Genomic DNA, 17995 nt, shown 5'->3' with positions numbered 1-17995 from the left:
TGGGCTCTTGCTGAATGAAGCTAGGACAACCACTGATGTTTCTTCATTAGTGACAGTTTTCTTGCGTCCACATTTTGGCAAATCCAACACTGAACCAGTTTCACGAAACTTAGCAAGCAGTTTGCTGACTGTAGCATGGGAGATGGGTGGTCTCATAGGGTGTCTTGCATTGAAATCTGCTGCAGTGACCCGGTTACTGCGTTCACCAGTGTTAAGAGATTTTGTTTAATGTTTTATTAAATAACATGCTTTCCCTAAATAGGTTTGCGAATGTACAATGATGTTCATATATTTTATACTACATGTATCTTGTCACTACACATGCACGTGAGCCTTGCTGACTTCTAAAAATGACTGGCATAAGGAGGTTGCCACAGGAAACCTCACCTTTGCTGAGTCTGCCGTTGGGAACAGGAACCAACTGGCTTCTGTTCCCCTTAAGATAGGCTTGACCAGTTCCTTACTGACAGTTGAACGTATATGTTTTATGCTTGTGTAAGGAGTGGTATGTTATCTCTTCCTACATGTGTCTGTGACGCAAACATGCTTGAGTATAAATAAAGCTGACTCCAAAGCCTCGGGGTGAGTATCACGATCACTCACCCGTGCGCACGTAGTTCTCTGAACAAAACTCTGACTGTTTTGTATTCCTTCAATGTGTTTTATAATGTCTTACCACTGACATTTAATTGGTCCTTCGAGCCGGATTTATTGATTGATATTATATCATCTAACTATTCACAGACGGAGCCGCCGGATCCTGACGTCGTGACTACCTGCACTGTAAACCACCGCTTCTAGCGAAGCAAGGAAAAGCCCAGAGTCGTAAATTCGCCTATTGGCCAGTGTCTTATACAGGTCCACGACGACAGGACTCGGTGACGCCGGAAAAAAGAACACAGCGCAACATTGAAGGTGAATATAAAACAGCCAGAAATACTTCGCGATTGAATAATCGATTTTAGTTTGACACTGCTCAGAATAGACGTGTCCTGTGTGGGCAAAAGGTCTCAATAAAAAACGTCCTGTGTGGACCGGGCCCTGTGTGGACCCGCACGTAAACGCTCGCCTGTGTAAGACGGGATAATTCGCCCTGTGTGGGCCCATTCCGCAACAAAAGTAAAGGTTGGTAGCTCGTGGTTTCATTTCACTCCGGGAGTGAAAGGTAACGAAGGTGTCAAATAAAAATAGGATTTTTTCTAAACGCGCTGAATGTTTGCTGAGGAGTAAGTGCTTCATTGAATAGGAACTCTAGGCTCCTGCACTACTCCTAGTGTTTTCCTGTGAGTACTGAATGGTGAGGAAGAGAAAAGGTTGCGCTCCAACGCATAAAATTAAGTCCGCCCTGAATTTAGTTCAGGGTAGAAGGCTGACTTAATAACCTTCTCTGACTCTAGTACCAGAACGTCTCACAGTGTGTGCTGGCAGTATTAATAAATCAATAAAATAGTATTAATAAATAAAATATAAATATTGTATCGACTAAATAAAATTAGAAATGGGAAATAAATCCACAAAACTCACTGCTGACGAGCAGTGGTTAGAGAAAAATGTCCAGGCGCCGGACAAATTAGTGCATGTAGATGGAGGGATCCCCCCCAAAAACATTTTAATATCCCACATGGGAGGGAAAATGTAGCCCCTCCGCATTGACTAAATTAAAAGAAACCCTCCAAGCGGAAATAAATACTGAAAAGAATCCTAAAAAGAAACCAAAGAGTACATAAGAGCTGTAATATTTTAAAGCATGGAAAGAGGAATGAAGTGGAATAAACAAAAGGTTAAATTAAATTAGAGCTTATTTAATGTATTCAAATTGATAATAGAAGGATAACAACCGGTAAACTGGTATTAACAATGAAATATAGTTGGCAGGACGACCGTGCCTAGAATGGATAGAATGCATGAAACCAGATGCATAAGGTATATTAAGGTTGTGTCATTGTTCAGCCAAAGAAAGTGTGTGAAAAGGAAAATGTCTCCAGCTTGGGAAAGGGTGAGACTGCAGCTCACCCTAAGCCCTTGGTGGACACAAATAAAATATTGTAATATACTATTGCTGTTATATAAGAAGATAATAACATTAATAATGAAATAATATTAAATATGAAGAGGCACCTCAGTCAGTTGTGATGTGAGGTGGATAATTGTTAAAAGTAATCTGTATCAAGCTTAAGGTTTGCTCAAATTCAGTATAATGACATATGAGATGAAGAAAATAAAGAAAATATGTAAACTAATTAAGTGCATAGAGACACTTGACCCGCTTGTAAACCTGTCATCCTAGATGAGATTTTGTTAAGATGAAGAGCAAACCTATACTACCAAGCTAATGAGCAAGATACACACTTTTTATTTTGTATTAATTTTTTTGTTTTTCAGAGCAGAAGCTGCATGATATTAAAAACTCACACATGCAGCAGTCTGTGATCTCAGTTTTTTCTCTCACACTTCTGCTTTGTTTCTGACAGCAGTTCTTTTTCTTTTTGTGTCCCAACTCGTGTGTAAGGCCTTCATGCCATCAGCAACTTGTTTTTGTTTGTTTGTTTTGTTGGTTTGAAAAACAAATCTGTGATCATACTTGAGGATCACAGTGACACGAAATGATTAGGCACATGATTTACTGATGCCTAGTTTTAGAGCTGTGAGCTACGAGCTGTAAGCAGTGCAAAGTTTTTCCCAACTTAGAAGTTTGACATATGTAACATGTATGAGATATATGAATTATTTTAAAACGAAATAGAAATTGTCCAAAATGCCTTAAGAAAATATGTAGTGCTGTATCTACAGAGAAAAAAAGGAAGAAGAAGCATTCAGTAACTTGGAAATAGCCTTTCTACTTGCATGTAGATGGAAGTGCAGGTTACATGAAAGCTGTTTTAACACAGGCATTTGGAGAAAAACAACGTCTGCTTGCATTTTACTTCTGCAAATTAGACTCTGTTGTGTGCAGGCCGGTGTAGCTGCAGCAGAGGCAGTAAAAGGAGCTGACTGTGTCAAGGACGCAGACAGACAGAGAGACACACAGACAGTTAGTATGTTTTTTCAGCAGTACATCATTTTGCAAAAATTTGGCAGAATAGAGGTATGATTACTTCTACTGGCAATCCAGTGCAACATGGAAATCTTTTAAAGGTACAGCTAAAAAATGATTTGATGACGTGTAATGGGAAACCTATTCTACCTAAATCCCTACATAAAACAGCAGCATTAGTGACACATGGGCATTGCCATTTGTCAACAGCAGGGATGGTAGATATTCTTTCTAAACAATTCTACTCAAAAAATTTTGAAAACTCAGCTAAAGCATATATAAGAACATGCATGATATGCCAAAAACATAATGCACAGGGAAATTTGAGGCCAAAGAGAGGCCATTTCCCAACACCGCCACATCCTTTTCATACGATACACATGGATTTTATCCAATTACATAAACACCAACAAGTAGAATATGCACTAGTAATCATAGACGTATTCTCAAAGTGGCCAGAGATCTACCCAGTAAAGAAAAATGATGCAATCTCGGTGGCAAAATGTTTGTGTAATCATTTTATCCCAACATATGGAATACCAAATCTAATAAGATCTGACAATGGCACACACTTTGTAAATGAAGTAATAACAAAAGTCTCCGAAGCGCTAGGTTTCAGCATAAAACATCACTGCTTATACCACCCACAGAGAAACAACGCTGGCAGAATGGATGACAAAACTGTTGGAAAACAAGGAAATAGTTTTGAACAATCAACTGCCGAGTGATTCTTTTTCAGTCTCTTCCAGGTTGAAACCAGGGGATTGGATCCTGATAAAAGTGCTCCAGAGGAAAAACTGGTCCTCCCCGAGGTGGGAAGGACCCTACCAAGTCCTCCTGGCCACACCAACAGCCTGCAAAATTGCTGAACGCCCCTCCTGGATCCACCAAAGCCACACGAAGAAGGTCGAACTACTCCAGGATTCATCGACGTCAGCCTAAAGTGAGCAACAGCCTAGATTCCAGTCCTCCCTAACCTCTGGTGTTCGCTCGGTGGGGAGTAGGGTGATCAGTGGCAACACTTGGGATCCCACTCCTCTGGCTGAGGTCTACTCACCAGGGGCCCTGGGAGTGACAAGGGGTCGAGAAGAAACTCACTCACGAAACAAAGAAGATCTAAAGACACCAAAAGTGCTGCAATGACACTTGTCATCACAGTACTATGTACACTCTTGTGGTTGGTGGCCATCAAGAGCCAGGTGAATGGATTCAACCCCTGTAACGAAACGGCCGCAACACAGGTCAAAACCACAGCAGACCTGTACCTGTGCTACAACCAAACTAGCTTCTCGTCAACAGTATGGATTCCCCTGAACTCATTCCATATCGGAGGATACTTAGGGAGCCAGTGGCCTGGATATGACTGGTACCTGTCAAGCTCAGATGCCACCAACCCAGGCTGGGACACAGTCTTCACCTATACTGGAAACGACTGGACACCAACCCCAACACAAGGATCTGCTAGAAATTTGTCTAAACAGCTGGATGGATATGTTCGGGAAGTACCGTACTCTGGTGTCATCAATTCTAGTGTCCATGGCTGTGTTTGCAGCAATACTCACTCTATGTGGATGTTGTTGTATTCCCTGCATTAGAGCATTAATCAACAGACTCATAGCAACTGCCATCACACCACATGTTACGTTTCACCAAGAGACGATGATGTTGCTTACACATCAGGACCGAAACACAGACTTTGAAGAAGAAGACAATTTTTAATTATTGTCAACAAAGTGGAAACAAACCTAAATGTTGATCATATCAATTTTACTAAATGATACTCTGGTTGAAAACGTATACACAAGTGACTAGAAGTTGAAGTATGTAAAAAATATTTGAACAACAGCAGGGAATGTTAAGAGATTTTGTTTAATGTTTTATTAAATAACATGCTTTCCCTAAATAGGTTTGCGAATGTACAATGATGTTCATATATTTTATACTACATGTATCTTGTCACTACACATGCACGTGAGCCTTGCTGACTTCTAAAAATGACTGGCATAAGGAGGTTGCCACAGGAAACCTCACCTTTGCTGAGTCTGCCGTTGGGAACAGGAACCAACTGGCTTCTGTTCCCCTTAAGATAGGCTTGACCAGTTCCTTACTGACAGTTGAACGTATATGTTTTATGCTTGTGTAAGGAGTGGTATGTTATCTCTTCCTACATGTGTCTGTGACGCAAACATGCTTGAGTATAAATAAAGCTGACTCCAAAGCCTCGGGGTGAGTATCACGATCACTCACCCGTGCGCACGTAGTTCTCTGAACAAAACTCTGACTGTTTTGTATTCCTTCAATGTGTTTTATAATGTCTTACCACTGACAACCAGATATCAACACAATTTCGATCCGCTCCTCACGTGTTAACCTCTTCGACATGTCAATGTCTGTGAACAAAGAGAAACTTGTAAATAACTCATTAAAGATTAAAGAATAAAGTTATGTTGAAACCAAGCACACCAGTGTTTTTCTTGTGGCATTACCAATAAGTTTGATGTGTCACATGGCCCTCTTCCTATTGAAAAAACAAAAGTTGTATCCAAGATGGCCGACTTCTAAATGGCCACCATGGTCACCACCCATCTTGAGGAGTTTGCCCCCTCACATATACTAATGTGCCACAAACAGGACTTTAATATCACCAACCATTCCCATTTTGTTATGGTGTATCCATATAAATGGCCCACCCTGTAGACTCAAAGCTGGCCCTCTCTTATACATAAAACAATATAATCAGCAAATAAGCACTAAAAATATATATTGAATACATGACACAAGATAAAGCTCTTTTTCTCTTATGTTTTGTGTCACCGTGAAGTTCTTACAACATAACATTTGTCACAATGTCCCTCCCTCCGGTTCTGCCTGAAAAAGGTAACCAGAATGCGCCATGAGCAATGGCACGGTGTAAAACTAACTTGAAACTTTAACCACTTAAGAATAAATTATGAAAATTTATATTTTAAGCGTATTCATCTTCTCTAATAAAATGAACCTAACACCATCTGTAAAGAATCCATACTAACACAAAGCCAACTAAGAAACTGGGGGAATGATAAAGCTAGATAAAGATAAAGGTCCCTGCTCAGGGAGGTTGATGTGGTCTGCTCTCAGATCCACAAGCCACTGAGCGTTGCTGTTATGGGTTGCGTCTTTCTCCTTCTCCTATATGCTATAGATATCACTGAGCTACTTGTTGTTTCGCCATCAATGTGGATGTTGGGTATCGAAGATTTCATAGGTCCCTCATCCTATTCATGTAAACCCTTCTTCCAGGGTTACTTGCATAGTAGCATGCCAACAGCGCCCTATTTTTGTCTCTTGCCCACCGATCCCTTATTGTTACAGTAGCTGTTGAGGAACCAGGATGTTCCTCAACAGCTGACGCGGACCTTGTTGATCCGGGCAAAATCCGAGCCGGCATGACGTCGTATTTATCTCTCTTGCTCATGTATGCGGTAGGCTCACTTAGCATGGGGGGTGTCTAGTCCTGGACCCTTACCGGATACAGACGCCCCAGGCGGGAATCCAACTTGCGACCCTAAGGCGTGTAGTGTTTGTAATTTTTTTGTAACTATGATTAAAAGCTACACTTTAGCTGTCAGCAGTGGCTCATGGTCAAAGCAGCTGTTCATTTTACCTGAATCCTGGAATCTCTCCCTTCTCCATCTATTTTCTCACCACGTGAATTTCACCTTCCTTGTCCCTTCCTCACCTCTCCACAGCTGGTGATGTTGACTGTGCAGCAGCTAAAATGTCGGTTAATTTGGCACATTTGCTACATCTGTTTTTTTTAGTTTATTTTTATTGTTTTCTCTCGGGTGTGGACCAAAGCAACTGCACTGAGACCCTTCAGCCCCTTTTCCATTAGACCCTCTAATGACTCATCGAGTGACCCCACTGACCAGCCAATTGGTGGCATGCAGTCTGACCACATCACATTTTAATACCTGTTCAGATCACTTGGAAAACTGGCCAAGCAGGCACCATTTTAGTACCAGGTACCGGGTACTGTGAGTGAGTCGCTCCAATTAGGTACTAATGGAAATGGGGCTTTTGGAGAAGGTGGTCCTGGTCCAGTTACAAATAAACCTCAGAGCAGTTCGTTTAGGGCACAGGTGTCGACCTCCAGGCCTCAAGGGCCGGTGTCCTGCAGGTTTTAGATCTCACCCTGGGTCAACACACCTGAATCACATCATTAGTTCATTACCAGGCCTCTGGAGAACTTCAAGACATGTTGAAGAGGTCATTTAGCAATTTGTATCAGCTGTGTTGGATCAAGGACACATGTAAAACCTGCAGGACACCGGCCCTCGAGGCCTGGAGTTCGACACCTGTGGTTTAGGGTAACATAATTCAAATTCGATCCCAACAGACTACTAGGTGTACATTGAAAGTTTGAGAAAAAAACATTACATGTTTAGATTTACATTCAAAAAAGCCAGAAAGATTACTGTAGATGTGCAAAGTTCTTTACAGGCTAGCAACTCGCTGTGAAATGAATAGAAATTGTCCATGTTCTCCAATAGTCCAGAATATAGCACCTTCTTCCTGTATTTCCTTCAGGAACTACCTGCATACTCGTGCCACATCAGGATGGGTATTGTCATGCACCAGGATGAATCCAGGACCCGCTGCACCAGCGTTGGGTCCTGAGACCTGTTGCATAACATGTAGAAGTTTGTGTCTCTCTATGGATATGGCTCCCCAAACTATCACTGATAAACCCCCAAACTGATCATGATAAAACAATGTTACAGGCAGCATAACATTTTCCTTCTCCAGACCCTTTCACGGCTGTCTCATGTGTTCAGCCCTCATCTGTGAAAAGTGCAGGGCACCAATGGCAGACTTGCCATTTCTGGTATTCTATGGCAAATGCCAGTTGGGGTACACAGTGCTGGGCAGTGAGCACAGGGCCCACTAGATGGATATTGCGCCCTCGGGCTACTCACATGAACTCTGTTCCTGATTGTTTGATCACAGGCATCCGTACCACTGGCATGCTGGAGGTCATTTTGTAGCTCTGGCAGTGCTCATCTGGTCCCCCTGGCACAAAAGAGCAGATACTGGTCCTGTTGATGGGTTAAATATCTCCTATGGCCCTGGATAATCCTCTGCTCTTGAGACTGTGCTGGCAGACACAGCAAACCATCTGGCAATGTATTAGTAGTGACACTGACCCTTGTCTAAAGCAAAACTAGTGAAAAACAGTCAGCAAAGATAAGGATGACCCTATCCCAGCTACCATAGGGTGCGAGGCAGGGTACACCCTGGACAGAACACCAGTGTCACACAGGGCTAACACAAAGAGACAGACAACGATTCACACCTACAGGCAATTTAGATTCCCCACTTAACCTAACCCCACTAATTACATGTCTTTGTACTGTGGGAGGAAGCTGAAGTACTCAAAGAGAACCCACAGGGAGAACATGTAAACTCCACACAGAAATGCCAGATGGTGAAGTTGAACTCAGGACCTTCTTGCTGTGAGGGGACAGTGCTAATCCCCACCGTGCTGCCCGATTTTTAGTTATTGTAGTTTTTGACCCACTATTTGAGAAAGAGTTAAACTAATATTTGTAGTGGATTTTGATTGAAACCATTTCAATCCCTAGGTTCATGGTCACCTGCATACTAGCTTATTAGCCCAGTTTAACCTGCAGTTAAGCAAACTTTTTGTTGCAAGGAAAACATTTTCATTGGAAAATGAAAAATAATCATGCCCAAGCTGCAATGTTGGAAAAAACAAAATGATCACACTTTTTTGGTAACATCAGGTTGATTACAATATTTGTGTTGTGTGACTGCTCTGAAGAGAGAGAGAGAGAGAGAGAGAGAGAGAGAGATGTTGATGTGAATCTTCTCTCCCTTTCTCAGCTCAATGAAGAAGACCAAGAGGAAATAAAAGTAAGAGTGAAAAGTGATCATAAAAAGAGATTAGCGAAACAATGATAATATCAATGACAGCACATGTTCTCTCCATCTGTCAGAAGATGAAGGACAGGTTGGAAAATGAACTGGTTAAAGTCATTCGAAAGGACAACTTTGAAATTACTGTGAGTTTTTATTCTAATTGTACTCAGTAATAAATCTTCCTAAAATCTTGGTTTTTGCTTTGTTGTTTTAGTCAAATTGTGTTGCCAACCTGCACTGAGCCATAATGTACATGTGAACATAAACACAGGCTGGTCTGTCACATTTCTCTTTTAGGTTGTCACTTTGGACTATGGGATGAAAAACAAGGACCCCATCAATACCACATATTTCTACACTAAGGCTAACCCTACTGAAGCATTCAAGATTCCCAGAGAACAGGTCAGAACTACTGCATGTCTTTGCATGAGCTGTGTGTTCTTTCTGTAGATGTCTCTGTAAAACAGCTTTTATGTTACTGTCCTTGTTGTCAGGTGTCCAAGCTTCTCCCAGTGTGCTTTGCTGAGAAGATCCTCAGAGTTTACTGTAAGAACTCAGCCAGTCTGAGAGATGCTAAGTTCTGCTTTCAAAGCTGGTGTCACGAAAATGACTTTCTAACTGAGGTAACACTTTATTCTGTTGGGTGGCAGTGACAGGCATTACCATGTTACAAGCAATGCGATGAGAACATAAACAAGAAAGCTGCAGTTAAACCTGCATATTCTGTCAGAGCCTTGAGTTCACATAACACATTTGACCTTTGGTTGTACTAATGAACTTGTCTGTGTCCTTATATATCTACAGGATCGAGACAGAGCAACTCCATGAAATGAAGATGTGAAACACTGAGAAATGTATTTTTTTGTGTTACTGCAGAGATTAAAAACAGGTAAATCAGCAAACTAAAGTAGTTTGATGAATAAAATATTTATGACACATTTTCACTACAATCAAACTGTATAGCTCAACCTGGCCAAAGGTTTAGATAAAGGCTGCTGCTGTGATTTGCTCATTGTGCGAAAAATCATTATTTATTATATAACAGGCCTCTAGATGAAAATTTTACCAAAGGATAACAGAATCTTTCTGCTGTTTCATCTTTAGATTTGTTTTCTGCTGGTTTCTGATCAATTCAAAATAAAGTTTCTTTTCTCTTTGTGTGTTATTTTTAAGTAAAAGCTCCTAGAACATAAGAACATATGATACAAATACTATATTTTTAAAAAATTGCAGAGATTTCACTATGCTACTCATACTTGCTGGTTACTGTTGGAAAAAGCATCCAGAATGCAAAACCTAATGTAGCCGGGTGGCAAAAGCTCTCATTATGAAATCCCAGTTACCAATCAGACATAATAGACACTTATAGCAATTCACATTGTGTGTGATTTTTCAGCATTCCCTACTGGGGTAAGTAGTTTGGGTAATAAGTCTTATTTATCAAAGCCCATGTGCTGTTAGCCCCTTTGCCACAGCTGAGGTTTAGAGAAGATTGAAACCTTTGTAAACTTTGTAAGAATGTAAAGATTACAATAACTGTGTCGAAGGCTGCACAGTGTCACAGGACAGAATCTGTTGGCACAATTTAGATGGTTGTGCTCCAACTTACTAGCAAACCAGGTGCACTGCAGTCACAAAGTTCAGAAGAATCTTTAAAACACATGTATCAGACCCCCTGTGGTTGTGTAACATGTTTTTGTTGTAAAATTCACAAGTTCCAATGTTTTGTGGCTGGAGTTCACTTATAAGCTACTGGCCAAAGCTAGTGAATGCCAGGTCCTGGATCAGTAAAGCGTGTGGTGCTGACTATTGAATGAAACATGAAAATTAACATGCAAAGTCAAGACTGCCACAACCAATGTAGTGTCTTGGTAAAAAAAAAAAAACTTCAGAGGCAACCTGACTAGGATGGATTCTTCCCAGGAAACAAAATTTAGGATAAAGCACTGATGGGAGACCTGCATGCCAGCTGCTGGCTCTGGTTTCCACTGCTCTGAATCAGTTATGATTTGCCCTTGGAGTGTAAACACAGCTAGCATTAGCATATAAACAAGCTTCAGGGATTTTTGAGTTTCTGTTTGATAATTACCTTGACCAACAGGTGTGATGTAGAGAAGATGGAAGGTGAAAAAAGTTGTTATATAACTCATTTAGTACATTAGCAAGGATAGCTGACAATGATGGAGAGGGGATGGCAGCTCTGAACATGTCTGATCTAATAAACAGGCTGAACAGATGCAGGCTCAGCAGCACATTCAGATTAGCTTCTATTAGAATGTCTGAATATAATATGTTTAACTGCTTTGCCAGCGCTCCACTTCCCTGTATATATACTTATTTAATTGATTTTATTTGAAAATAAAATATACAATATTAACATAATGTTCCCATTTGATGCATTCTACCAGAGTTAGCTTAAAGCTCATCTCTATCTGGAGTCAATACAATTTCTTGCAAGGGAAATTCTTGCGTTACAGCAACATGATAAATCATAAAAATTAAAGTTAAAGTGCCACAGGTGCTTGTTAAGGGCCTTATACACTGTAAAATCTAATATTGTGTTTAATTAAAAATATTAAATAGGCTGAACTCAATTTTTATCAATTTGTTATTAGAACTCAATTTAAATAAGTTACCAGTACTTTTTATGCAAAAACGCTGATAAACTCCATTTATTTGAGTTGTCTTAACTTACAAAAACTAAGTAAGCCGGAAGTTTTGCTTCTCAGTGCGGAAGGATGAAAGATGTGTTTTGAAAATGCCACGTGACTACCGTCCTCCTCCCTCTCGGATCAGTCCGCATGTTCGCGGTGCATTTTTTATGGAATATGTTGCGCAAACCTGGAGAAGCGTCAGCTCAAGATATTATTGTTGTCATTGCTGTGGATCTTTCTGATACACTGACTTGGTGAGTAAATGTTTACTCTTATTCAAACTGATTTGTGGCTTCTCTTAGTTTAGCACCAGGTTTAAAATCTTGCTAGCTAGTTAGCGTTAGCCTAGCGTTGCTGCTGCCGCTGGGCTCATGTTACTTAAAAATTAACACCACAGCCTTAAAAACCTTAAATAAAACTATGTGGTGAAATTTTCTGTTGATTGTTTGAAATAAATAAGTGAGATAAGAGCCCAGACAAAATTCTTCGGGAGGTGCAGCCGTTAGGGGTGGGTAGGTGTGGGATGTGGGGGTGGATAACAGAGCTCTCCGAAAACGTGGAAGCACTTTTGCAAATATGTGATATTTTGATAAATTAAGTAGATATTGAGCATTACATAGCTACATTCTCGCCTGAAAATATCTTAAAAGGTTATTTTGTGACCAGAAAGGGTAGTCTGGGGAAAGGAGGATCGCATTTGTCGGCCACGGTTGTCGGCCTGTGCGTACTTGTAAGCGCGGCAATGGCGGAGGAGCGCCGCTGAAAAACTTATTACTTTTTCTGGGTCACAAAATAAACTTTTAAGATATTTTCAGGCGAGAATGTAGCTGTGTAAATTTCAAATATCTGCTCGATTTATCAAGACATCACATATTTGCAAAAATGCTCCGACGTTTTCGGAGACGTCTATTTTTTTTTCTTTCATGCTTTGTGGCAGCTTTAGAACATCTGTGGCATCTATTAATGTCAAATCTAGCCTTTATTTAACAACATAAGCAAACTCTATGTTACAATGATTGCACAGCCATTAAGGATCAAATCAATGTTCTGTTTTTTCTCCCTCTGTTTGCTTCTTACTGTCTTTGAGGCTCGGGACCAGCACTCCTGCTGTTGGACAGAAAGACATCAGTAAGTATTTTGGTTTTCCAATATATTAGCAACTGTCAGTGACATTTATATTAATCAGGCTGAACTTTAATCATACTTTAGATCAGCCTGTTTTACTTATTGTTTTATTTGTGCTTTGGTTTGGGGAAGTTGTTTCTTTACTGATCTTTTCCTGTCTTCTGTTATTAGACTTGAGATATGACTGCACTATGCTGTTGCTGGTGAGCACAGTTAATTCTGCAAGACATGCTGTGTAAGTAAACAAACAACAACAGTTTGGTCTGCATTTCTTGAAAGATCACATCCCCCAAACTTAGTTTAGAGGGTCTACACTGTATATAGTGAAGTCTGCAAGTTTTCTAACAGCAAAATTTGTTTTGTGCCCAAAATCATTTTGCACATCATTAGAATGAAAGTTATTGGCCATGTTTGCATAGCCCTTTTTAAATGATGCTTTCATGACATTATTGTATGCTGGGTGGTGGTCACTATGCAGACTGACAATTGGGACATTGAATGTCACCCCTCTGGTGGGGAGGGAGCCTGAGATTGTCTAAATTGGAGTCTGTTCTATACCAAATGCAGAAAAAAATGTTTTAAGAAAGCAATTAAGTTCATGTTCCAAAATATATGATTGTTTGCTCGCAGGACAACAGGAGAGATGAGTCCTCCGTCACAGATGGTGTGGTCAGTGAAGATGGTCGCCTGCAGGTTCAAGCTCATTGCATCTCCAACCCACATCCACTGCCACTGTACTTAAGGGAAGTTAAAGACTTTCTTCTGCACCTACATTTGGATCACCTCGATCCATGACAGTCATTCAGGCAGTAATGCCTGGACTGGAAACAAGCCATCCTTAAAATAATACAACATTGCAGCTCATGTGTTGGAATGGAAAACAAATGTGTTGTTTAAATTAGAGACTGCACTTGTGACAGAACAACAAATATTTTATTTTGATTATATAAGTAATGTAAGTACAAAACAAACTGTGGTAGGCCTAAACTTATTTCAGAATAATTACATCTGAGACTTTGTTTCATTGTAAGATTATAACAGTGATGGCAATATAATTGTTTGTTGTTCAGCAGAACATGTCCAGTATGTTGGCTGTTATACTTGTTGTGTTTGAAAATAAAAGTTGGGCTCATTTAACATCATTACAAAAAGTGTTGTTAATTATTTTTAATCATATTCAGGTTACCACAAATTGTTTTTTCATTTAGTTGAACTTAACATGTTTGTCAGTAGGTAAACAATTAGTATTGTACAGTCAGAAATATCAAGTTATTGTTAATACTGCAGACTTGCAATGTATAAGTTGTCCTAACAGTCATCTTAAGTAAGCTTTACTTAGTTTTTTTGAGGCAACGAGTTTCCATAATTTTTTTGAGTTCTGGGAACTAACAAGGCTGTACAGTGTACTCAAAATGAGTAAGTTGCCCTAACTTGGTCATCTTATGTAAACTTGATCCAATTTTTTTGAGTTCTGGGAACAAATGAGCTTGTACAGAGTACTCAAAGTAAATAAGTTGACCTAACTTAGTCATTTTTAGCTAAGCTTTACTCAATTTTTTTGAGGCAACGAGTTTCCATAATTTTTTTGAGTTCTGGGAACTAATTAGATTTTACAGTGTAGTAGATACATACACACAAACCAGTGATAAAAAAACTAATCAAAGTTAAAATTAAGTTAGCTAAAAACAGAAAACCTAAGGCTGATATTGTGTATGAGAGCACTGCAAATTGCATTAATATGTTCACTATAAATCTAAGAAAAACAGCTGCTTGAAGGCATCTATGTCCACTGTGAACAACTATCTTTAACCCTTTAAGGCCTACCATAGAACCAAGTCCGCCAGAGCTTATCTTAATATTTTTACATGCTGTAGTGCCATTTGTTGGAGCATTTCAAGTTGCTATACATCAATGCAACCGTTATAAGATAAGATAAGATAAGATAAGATAACCTTTATTAGTCCCACACGTGGGAAATTTGTTTTGTCACAGCAGGAAGTGGACAGTGCAAAAGTTATATAGCAAAAATTAGAATACAATAAGAATAAAATACTGTACACAACTGTACAGAATAGAATAAATAAAATACTATGTACAGTAGAATAAATAGAATAAATATGCAATAGGATAAAAATAGAATACAAATGCTTTATACAACTGAGTAAAAATACAACGATGCCAGAAAGGAATATTGCACTTAGTGTTATTGCACATGTGTGGGTGTGTGTGTTTGATCAGTTAAAGTCTTTGTTGTGGAGTCTGACAGCAGTGGGGAGGAAAGACCTGCGAAATCTCTCCGTCCCACACCGTGGGTGCCGCAGTCTCCCACTGAAGGAGCTGCTCAGTGCTGTCAGAGTCTCCTGCATGGGGTGGGAGATGTTGTCCAACAGGGATGACAGCTTAGCCACCATTCTCCTGTCACTCACCACCTCCACTGGGTCCAGAGGGCATCCTAGAACAGAGCTGCCCTTCTGATCAGCCTGTTCAGTCTCTTCCTGTCCCGGCAGAGATGTTGCCACCCAGCAGACCACACCGTAAAAGATGGCTGAGGCCACCACAGAGTCATAGAAGGTCTTCAGGAGTGGGCCCTCCACTCCAAACGACCTGAGTCTCCGCAGCAGGTACAGCCTGCTCTGCCCTTTCCTGTAGAGGGCGTCTGAATTATGAGTCCAGTCCAGTATGTTGTTCAGATGAACACCAAGGTACCTGTAGCTGTCCACAGTCTCAATGTCCATACCTTGGATGTTCAGTGTTGCAGTGGAGGATGTGTGTGCCTGCGGAAGTCTACCACCAGCTCCTTGGTTTACTGGCGTTGATCTGGAGGTAGTTCAGCTGGCACCAGTCCACAAAGCCCAAATTTTAATAATATGTATGCATTAAGTCCATAGTAACTACAAAAAAATTAACCCCCCCCCCCCCCCCCTTTTTTTTTACATATATTTGTAGTTAGAGAATTTTTTTTTTTTTTTTTTTTTTGTCTGTCCCATTTGGTTCTTAAGCCGTCAGAATTGTTGTCTGAAGACCAACAAGGATACCAAATGGATTTATTTGCCAAATGGATCATCATGGCATTGCCGTATTGGTCCATTTGATCAAACTTTGTTATTTTTATTTATTTTATTTTCAGTTGTTACAGATGGGACAGACATGACTGGGGGATAGGAAAGGGAGAAAGAAAGAGAGGAAGGAAAAGAAAAACAGAAGGGAAAAGGGACAGTGAGAAAGGGCACTTACAAAGACAAAGAGAAAGAAAAAAAATCTCCTGGATCACCTGTTGAGAGAAAAAGGAGAAGACAAGCAAAACAAAAACAAAAAATAAAAACAAAGCAACATACTAAACAAACACCATCACGTTAATCTAGCTAAGTGTGAACAGCAGTAAATACTAAATATTGAAAGTTGTTGTGCAGCACACAGGACAGACAGCGCACAATGTGCTTTGAAGTAGCAGCTAAGAAAGGTGTAGTTTGTCTACGAACAGTGAACACCCGTGTGCACACCTGTGTGGATCAACGCGCTTGTATACAAAAGGTTTCCCCATGTAACGGTCTGCTAGAGGGTGTGGAGGCCCATAGCCCCGTCCCCCAGGCATGAAGCAGGCATGGAGGAGATCCAGGCTCCAGACATCCAGAGGCCCCAGAGTGCGAGAGCCCAAGGAGTACCACCGGAGGGCATCCGTGCCACCTTCCTGGGAAGGGCTGAGGAGATCCCAGACGAGGGGTCACCCAGTAGCCACGGAGCAGAAGCCAGAGGGGCTGCACCGGCGTGCCCGCCGGCTCTGCCGGCAGCCAGCTGTGCCAGAGTGAACCGAGTTGCAGGCCCCGAGGCCGGAGGCCCGAGGGCCCCTTTGCTCCGGAAGAGGCCTGACCGAGCAGTTAGAGAAATTTAAGAGGTTAATCCTCAAAACTGTAAATACAAAAAAGTTTCACAAAATAGTTTCCAACAACAGGAAATTTATTTTCAGTGTCTTCATAGTTTTATTTTTGAAATACACCCATTTTTATATATTGCAGGAAAAACGAAAATAAATATTATAAACCAACTTTACAAAAAAACAGCATGTGCATCAAAATAAACTATTTCCAGCAGAGCAATTGAGTTCTAAGCATCCCAGAAACGATACAGAAAAGCATAATGTCAAATATAACTTTTAAAAACACCAGCATAGGCTTATAAGGCCCTGAATGAAAAAAAAAAAAACTATATTTTCACGTCACTTCTGGTTTCAGGCAGGTAATGGCGGACACGAGATAGCGCTGACGTCTATTCTAACATAGGAAGTGTTATGAACAGCTGATCGGATCGGCAAAGCGTGTTTCTGGAATATTATGTTTTTGTTGCTGCAAGAGGTTTTTATGCAATTCTTGCAAAGCTATATGTGGAAGGAAACCGTGACCTAGGACAAGCTGATGGCATAAAATGTAAGTACAACTCCTCCGGTTTCATATGCAAAAAAATATTGCGCTAGCTTACGTGTACCAGTTCTACAGTGATTTAAAATAGTTATGCAAAACAGAGCATGCCCGCTCCGACTGGTTTAAAGGGTTAAGCAGAGGCGGGGACTTACAACATCAACTGTCCGCCATCTATAAACCAGTTTGAGATCCCTTTCCAGACGCCTTAACACCCATTCACATCCTGGACCATTTGACCTCAGTAAATCACATGATAGGGTAGGGCTACGTTTCCCAATGGGTTCACCCGAAACCTTGGCTGATTGTGACCCACACCTGTTTTCACACCTTGGCTCTTGTGATTAGGTAGAGGGTAAATAGGGGGCCCATGACCCTAAATCTGGGACTCTCCACCAATTGCTCTTAGAACTGAAGAAGCTTCTCGGATGAGAGGTGAAACATCTTCAAGAAACTTGAAAAAAGGAGTCCAGATGCTCCTTTAGACAAGGAGGCCAATGTCTGTTGATCAATATACAGTCATCGTATGTTGGTGCAGTGAAGTGTGTTTCTCAAAAAAATACGAAACTCTCATATGAAAAGCTAATGTAAAATCGCATTAGCTAATTATGTTAATACACAAATACCCAGTGAGGCCCAGCACTGAGGTAACTGTACATATGACTTGTTTAAAACACGTGTATGAGCTCGAACAATTGGTAAAACAAGTCTGAAAACGCTGGACACACCTAATGAATGAACCAAAATAAATAAAGCATTAGAAAAACTGTACAGACAGGATAAAACAATACAACAAACCTTGAGTGATTGTTCCACAAGTATTCCTTCTTTTATACTCAAGTCTTCCT

The 17995-nt window shown here is 40.5% G+C and overlaps 1 protein-coding gene across 1 annotated transcript in view; it reads left to right on the top strand.

Moving 5' to 3' along the window:
- LOC109194484 (deoxynucleoside triphosphate triphosphohydrolase SAMHD1) overlaps positions 1 to 9820 on the top strand; it is a 103649-nt gene extending 93829 nt beyond the window's left edge. The window contains exons 15-18 of the mRNA XM_019349711.2: positions 9034 to 9099; positions 9254 to 9358; positions 9451 to 9579; positions 9761 to 9820. Of these exons, the coding sequence (XP_019205256.1) occupies positions 9034 to 9099; positions 9254 to 9358; positions 9451 to 9579; positions 9761 to 9784 (324 nt within the window). The 3' untranslated portion in view covers positions 9785 to 9820. The remainder of the gene's footprint in view (positions 1 to 9033; positions 9100 to 9253; positions 9359 to 9450; positions 9580 to 9760) is intronic.
- Positions 9821 to 17995: the final 8175 nt, after the last annotated feature.

This window comes from Oreochromis niloticus, linkage group LG20 (assembly GCF_001858045.2).
Source record: "Oreochromis niloticus isolate F11D_XX linkage group LG20, O_niloticus_UMD_NMBU, whole genome shotgun sequence".
Lineage (NCBI taxonomy): Eukaryota > Metazoa > Chordata > Actinopteri > Cichliformes > Cichlidae > Oreochromis > Oreochromis niloticus.
This window is presented reverse-complemented; position numbering and strand designations above follow the sequence as displayed.